The sequence below is a fragment of the Triticum aestivum genome, chromosome 7A (genome assembly GCF_018294505.1).
Source record: "Triticum aestivum cultivar Chinese Spring chromosome 7A, IWGSC CS RefSeq v2.1, whole genome shotgun sequence".
Lineage (NCBI taxonomy): Eukaryota > Viridiplantae > Streptophyta > Magnoliopsida > Poales > Poaceae > Triticum > Triticum aestivum.
Genome location: NC_057812.1, coordinates 331,381,523 through 331,389,340, shown reverse-complemented (window position 1 = coordinate 331,389,340; position 7,818 = coordinate 331,381,523). Strand labels below are relative to the sequence as shown.

The 7,818-nt window shown below is 46.6% G+C and overlaps 1 protein-coding gene across 1 annotated transcript; it reads right to left on the bottom strand.

Annotated features, from left to right (window-relative positions):
- Positions 1-546: 546 nt before the first annotated feature.
- Positions 547-2,972, bottom strand: LOC123153322 (serine/threonine-protein phosphatase 7 long form homolog). The gene is made up of 7 exons (XM_044572500.1): positions 2,880-2,972; positions 2,365-2,802; positions 1,982-2,280; positions 1,663-1,903; positions 1,495-1,549; positions 868-1,052; positions 547-576 (listed from the first exon to the last, which is right to left on the bottom strand). Exons 1-7 carry the CDS (start codon positions 2,970-2,972, stop codon positions 547-549), a joined length of 1,341 nt encoding a protein of 446 aa, XP_044428435.1.
- Between the last annotated feature and the right edge of the window lie 4,846 nt (positions 2,973-7,818).

Here is a 7,818-nt window from a genome sequence, read left to right as displayed (position 1 = left end):
GTTGGCTCACCAATTACGTAGGTCTGGGTGGCCTGAAAGGACCTATGAGGAGGTACGTCAAGAACTTCTTAGGTTGCATGAAAGGTGGAAGAAGGTAGTGGAGCCGAAGAGTGAAACTTTCAGAAGGACTGCAGCAAAGAATACATTTTTATGGACTGAGGAGAGCGAGGACGACGAAGATGTCTTCATGCCGCCGCTTCCGGGTTCTGCATCGTCAAAGGGCAAGAGTTCTGCATCGTCCAAAGGCAAGACTTCTGCATCCTCGAAGGGCAAGAGTTCTGCATCCAGCAAGGGCAAGAGTTCTGCATCCAGCAAGGGCAAGAGTTCTGCATCGACGGAGGGCAAGAGGACCGCATCGTCGAAGGGCAAGAGGGCTGCATCAACAGAGGATGACGATGATGACTTCATGTAGTATGTAAGATGTATTCCAGTTTGTATTGTATTATTGTAGGGCATTATGTTCTATCTGAATTTCATTTTGTAGTATGTAAGATGTATTGCACAAGTTCAGCCGCACCGTTTAATTCAGATGTACTTGTATCTTAATTATCGGTTGTAATCTATTTGGAAATGTAACTGGAATAAGAATGCGAATTAATAGTAATATGTCTCTCGCATACATAAAACAATATATGTCTCCTGATCAGATAGAAGGAAGTGCGATAGTAACATAGATAATGAGTCATACATAGATAATAAGCATATGCGAATAGTCTGAAACTAACATAGATAATGAGTCATACATAGATAATAAGCATATCACTGCGGGGGACGGCGACGAGTCTGGGTCTTCCTCGGGCGAGGACCGGAAGGCGATAAGCGCTGAGGCGGTGGACGAGGCTCGCGATAACCACGACCATAGTTAACCTCGTCTGTCACGGTCTGTGTCTCCTGCGTCGGTGGTGGTGGTGGAGTGTGAAACACTGTCTGCGAGAAGCCATAAATGTTTGTAGCATGGTCATCATCCTCGCGGTCGCCCTCAAAGTAATCAGCACCACCACTAAGGATGGGTGACTGCTCTGAATGCATGAACGGTTGCGACAGGTTGCCGCCTGCGGTAAAGTAAAAAACTTGTAAAATTGATACAAATGCATGAACGATTACTACTCTGTTCAAAAGAATGTAGTGAGTAGGGTTACCTAGTTCCATCTGCTGATGCCAGTAAGAGCTCCCTGGCTGTGAAGGAGGTGGCTGATGCCAGTAAGAGCTCCCTGGCTGTGAAGGAGGTGGCTCATTCCAGGAAGAGCTCCCTGGCTGTGAAGGAGGTGGCTCATTCCAGGAAGAGCTCCCTGGCTGTGAAGGAGGTGGCTCATGCCAGGAAGAGCTCCCTGGCTGTGAAGGAGGTGGCTCATGCCAGGAAGAGCTCCCTGGCTGTGAAGGAGGTGGCTCATGCCTGGAAGAGCTCCCTGGCTGTGAAGGATGAGGTTCTGCACGGTGCACAGAAGGTCGTGGTTGTGAACGTTGCACAGAGGGTCATGGTTCTGAATGCTGTACAGAGGGACGTGGCGGACGATGTGCTGGAGGAGGAAGTGCAACATCCGAAGACCGTCTACACGTAACAGCAGCGTAAATCCCCCGTAGCTTGTCATCAAGACGCCTCAACCATGAGACACAACATATAAGAACCAAGGCATTTACCGCGTGGTGTCTGGTTCCCACTACAGAGGCAGTTGGGTACATATCGCTGGTGAGAGGGGCTTCGATCTGATCAGGAGCAGCTGATGGAACCAAGTAGATCCTTGTTGTATGCCGGTAACGCTGCAGATACAACCCGAACATTTGCCAGTTAAAGGCCCGACCCTCACCCCAGGTATTTGTCGCAGCGGTAGTCCATTCGTCAACGTAAGGGGTAATGCTCTTAAGCCAGTAATCCATGGACTTGTTTCCTCCTAGGCGACTGTCCCTGATATTGACATGCGCGATACAGAATTAGGTATATTATGAATGTATAGCTGACAACTAAAATAGTATTAGTACTTACTTGTGCACGTGCTCTGGCAACTGTGGAATTTTTGGAATCTCAGGCTCTTGATATAGACCGAACTGTCTCATTACTCTATGAAGAGACATCTCCTCAACCGTCACATCGAACACCAACTTGGCCTTGGTCATCCAAAAATGCCGATCTCTAGTGCACAATCCAGAAATCCCAACTGGGTACCTCGATGATATAGCCTCAGCCGAGTATGGCTCCCAGATAACTTGATCCTCGTGCAAACTATCAAACTGCGCCGTGAAGGACGGGTAGCATCCCCTAACCTGACTATGTGCAAACTGTCTCTGTGCATGACAACAAATAAGCATTAGTAATACTAATGAATGGCAAAAAATAATTAAATTAATTGTTACTTAATATAAATGTACCTCTCGCCGTGCCCAAACAGAACCCATAGTAGGTAAGTCGCCGATAGCAGGCACATAAGCCCCAGCTAAGTCCTCCAAACCAAAAGGTTTATCAATGTAGACATAGGGTCGTCCAATAGGGAATCTCTCGTATGACCAGAGCAGCAACAATAATGGACATCCAACAACACCAGATTTTCTAGACTTCAACAAGCAAGCTTTGCACAGGCCTCTGTACGTAGCCGCTAACACAGCAGAACCAAAACTCCTCTGTAGAATATCCGCGGGGCAACGTGCGTCAGCTATCTCTCGTGCAATACCGATGAGTCGTGCATCGACAGTGGTCACGTGGTTCTCCGTAAACATCGTCTTGCCGAACAGCCAAAGAATATATGCCTCTAAGGACCGGTCAATCTGTGCCTCCGACAACTCAACATTGGGATGTCCTAACGAGACAATCTACATAGAAACGTAATAATTGTATGAAAATCGGGCAACTAAAAAACAACATTTGTTTACGTGGCCGTGATGGTTACCTGAAACTGGCTCAACCATCTAAAAAGAGGTCCATGAGGATCGTTGTCTATGGCCCTAGCAGTCGGGACCGCAGCCAAAAAACGGGTCTGCATCGCTGTTTGCCACCCTGATTCTGCCTCTAAGGGACCTATGGCAGCACCGGCCAGAGGTAATCCCAACAAGTACGACACATCCTGTAAAGTAGGCGCCATCTCTCCCCATGGGAAGTGAAACGTATGTGTCTCTGGCCTCCATCTATCTACTAAGCAGGTAAGGAGTGACTTGTCGTAAGAGAAACGTCTCACTTGCCTCTTGTGTAACTGCACTGGTTCACCTGCCTCATCTAAGTCCGGACCATCAATCCACTCATCCAATGTACCCTGAACCAGCCGTGCCAAGGGTAGAAGTCCAGCCCAACTTAACCTACAAAATAAAAATATTGTTAGCGGCTATAAAAAGTATGTAAAACATAGTAAGTCATTATATGGACTCCATTATATGCACACATACCTATCAACCCATGAATCGTGTATCAGCCAGTTAGTCTTTGGGGTACGAGTGACCAACACGTCTAAGTTGTTGCCCGCTTCCAATAGGGCGCCCCGGTGCTTTCTGTCGATGTTGCCATTAAGCAACGGATACAAAGACATATCTGCAATTCAAACAACAAATCTCAGGCGCAAATAAAAACATAGATCTGACATATTACAAATTAAAACATAGTCCTGACATAGTACGAATTAAAACATAGTCCATGAGGATTTACATATTAAAACAAAGTCCTGACATATTACAAATTAAAACATAGATCTGACATATTACAAATTAAAACATAGTCCTGACATATTACAAATTAAAACATAGTCCTGACATATTACAAATTAAAACATAGTCCTGACATATTAAAACCCACTACGACACATTATATAGCTTGTGAGTTATTTCTTCCTCGTCCGCCCCTTCGGCCTCGACTGCCACGACCACGTCCGCCTCTTCCTCTTGTTGTCGCAGCCGTCGATGTGGAAGCACTCGTCGATGCGGAAGCACCATCTTTGTTCAGGTCGGGACAATATTTCATCCTATGCCCATAAGCCGCGCATAACAAACATTGCCTGGTTGCTCCACCAGCTTCAGACTGGTCCATATCGTTCCGGATGCGACGGGCCTTCCGTCTGCCCCTACTTGTTCGCCGAAGGTCTGGATGCGGGATATATACTCTCTCACCGTCGTTTACCTTGTTGAAATTGCCGACGACTCTAAACCCTGTCATCTCGCCTGTCCAGGTGTTGAGCACTGCCTCTTTTAAATAGTATGGGGACACGAAGGAGATAGCATCCAACTCAATCTGCCCACAGGCAGCCAACACATGAGAGCAAGGTAGGTGCAACAACTTCGGTTTGTTGCATGTACACTCACACGTTGGATAAAATTCCGTTCCAATTTTTACCTCGTGTGTCTTCACCTCATTTCCAGAACCAAAACCATCGGTAGGAAGCTGAACCTCATACCTCCTTTCTTGATTCCCTATGAGTCTGACAGTGTGCTTCTTTGCTTTCTCTATCTTCTTTGCCATGTATTCCATGACACGGCTACAATAAGGTGTGTTCTGATTATCTTCAATATGCTTCTGTGCTAACTCGTGCCTTTCTCTGAAATATCTCAAAGTGCCATGGAATACAGCCTCCACAATAGCTGTGAGTGGCAATGCTCTGTTCCCTCTCAGCACAAAGTTATACACCTCTGCAAGATTGGTTGTCATGTGGCCATACCTAGCTCCATGTGTGTCATGCAGCAAAGACCAATTCACTGGAGGCTCTTTCTCTATCCACTCAGAAAAATTCTTTATTGCCCTTCCCTTCTTTCTCGTAGTATTAGGAGGGTCAATTCCTGGCAAGTCACAAAGACCTACTGGCTCCTCTAGCTCCGCGATGAGTGCTGCTAATTTAACTTGATCTTCTTCCATTTTCTTCCTCGCACGGACCTGCTTCTTAGTAAACTCATCTAGTTTTGACCAAATAAATTCGTATTTGCGCTGCTGGCTCTGCTTGCATAATTTTTTGAACAAGTTCATCAACCGCTTGTTCTTGAACTGTGAGAAAAAATTAGCCCCAAGATGGCGCATGCACCACCGGCTCTGCAAGTCCCTCCAAGGTGTTCGTTCGTCATCTGTTGGATTACGAAGTGTCTTCACGGCCTTCAATATACCAGCATGTCTGTCATGAATGACACACACGTTTGGTCGGTCCTTCACAATGGCAATTTTCACTTGCCGGAAGAACCATACCCAGCTGAGAAAGTTCTCACCCTCCACAAATGCCATGGCAAGTGGGATGATTTGATTGTTCCCGTCCACACCAATAGCAGTCAGGATTTGCCCTCTATACTGACCGGTCAGGAATGTACCATCCACAAACAGAACAGGAGGACAATGCCGGAAAGCTTCGATGCACATACCAAAAGAGAAGAACACTCGTTTCAACACCTTGAAATCTGGTATACTCAGCAACCTCATGTGTTGTACGTTCACATAAGTGCCGGGATTCCTCTCCTTCAGTATGCCCAGGAGACGGACAACATTATCATATGAGTCGAAGAACGTCCCAAACCTTTCCTCCATAGCCTTCTGCTTAGCCCTCCAAGCCTTCCCATAAGGAATGACATACTTCCATCTGACCTTCACTGCTGTCTGGATGTGTTTTGCTTCCATATCTTTCTTCTCAACTATCTCAGTATACATGAGTTGCGCAATGAGACTTGAAGTCAGGTTCGGATGCTTCACCAGCAGGTTCTTCCTCACACAATTATGTGGGATGACAATGGTGACAACCCAGTGGATGTCGTACTTCGGCACGTGCCCGTGCACCTTCCCTGGACAACCTTTTTCAACACATTTCACGGTATAGTTTGTTGGACTTGATATGTGTGTCTTAAAAACCCTCTGCGTAGACATAGCCCACTTTATCACCGCATACTTCAATTTTTTCTTTGTATCAAACATAGCCCCTATTTGTACTTGGTTCAGATTATACTGCCATGGAGTCTCATGGCCATCGTTCACCGTAAGGCCGGTGGATATGTCCTGCTCCCATGCAGAAGGAATCGGTACCTCAACTTCATCCTCAGAATTTTCAGAATCCAGTTCCTCCACCAATCCATCCTCGTCCTCTTCCTCCATCACCCTCTGCATTTCATCCCCTTCCTCATCCCCATCAGCAAAACCTGAACCAGCTAATATTATCGACTGGCTGCTCTGCCCAGTATCAGGACCACAAACATTGTGTGGCACGTAGTCTGACTCTTTCTCGGGTTGGCTAGCATCCACATCTTGTGGTTGTGACCCGGATAAAACAATCTCGTTAGCCACTTCACTGCCTTGGCCGGGTTCATACCCCCTGTGGAGTTCTACGGTATTCTCCTCCTTCGGCACAGGTTGCACAAGTGCATATGGGTGGATTCTTCGGTCTCGACAGCGTCTTAACAGGGACAACCAATGCTGGCTCCTATCTACCGGCATCAACTCCCACTTGACATTTTTACAGGATTTGGTCCACAATGCATGAATACTGACAGAACATACTTCAGGATCCAGACCGAAACTAGTTGTCAACCAGTACTTCAACTGTCTAATGTCCAGTCTGTCCGGGTCAGCTAGTGTCATGACGCCATTTTTAAACTCGCTAAGATCAACCCCCAACTCATTATATCGAACATTACCAGCGCCGTAGTAAACATTCAGATTTACTGATTCAGACATTTTCACCTGTCAGACATTGCCATCTTCTCATTAATCACAATATACACTAATATTATCCGCTACACGGACTATGCGCTAAAATGCCTCCAAAAATATATTAACACTAAAATTCACAATATACACTAATATTATCCGCTACACGAACTATGCGCTAAAATGCCTCCAAAATTATATTAACACTAAAATTCACAACGAACACTAATATTATCCGCTACACGAACTATGCGCTAAAATGCCTCCAAAATTATATTAACACTGCAATTCACAACGAACACTAATATTATCCGCTACACGAACTATGCGCTAAAATGCCTCCAAAAATTTATTGACACTAAAATTCACAATATGACTTATATACACTAACTAAACTATACAATTTACATAATATTTGTGAGGCCGTGATTATACCTTCGAAGTGTGTGTACGCTTCTTGCACCACCGGAGAACGACAACGCCGCCCCCGACGACCGGAGGTTCAACTCCGGTCAGCCCCTAACCTGCTCCTCCTCCTCACCACCTCCTCCTCTGCAGCAGCTTCTACTAGTCACCACCACCTACTACCCGTCCTCCTCTCCACCATGGCTCCTCCTCCCCACCATGGCTACTCCTCCCCAAACACATCAAAAACTATCCCATAGCAAAAAATAACACCATAGGCCGGTGGAGATTGCGATGATCTACCGATTCTGTGGGTTGGATTTGCAAATGAGTGGCAAATGGAGGAGATCGGCGCGGGGGGGCGAGGTAGAGAAGAACTGAGAGAGAGAAAGGGAAACGAAGAAGAACAGGAAAGAACAGAGCGCTGGCGTCGGCGGGGCTTATCCGCACCTTTTCGGCCGTAGCCTGGCCGAAAAGCTCTGCTTCGGTCACCTGTGGGCCGAAAACGGCCCAGTTCGGCCTCCCAGCAGCCGAAGCTACTATTTTCGGTCGGGCCCCAGCCGACAGCGCGTTTTCGGCCCAAGCGCGGCCGAAAAGCCTACTTCGGCCATGCCCTGGCCGAAATGCCCCTTTTCGGCCCACCCCTGGCCGACGGGCTACTAGTTTTGCATTTTTCTCATTCTACACTATAGTTTCCGAAATTGCTACAAAAAACATGATACTTTTGAAAAAAATTCGGCTCGACGGAGTGGTGGAACGTGGGTGGATGCAATTTGATAAAATCACTGAGTGACACCACGTTAGTCCTCTAATGGTGTGCTGTGTTC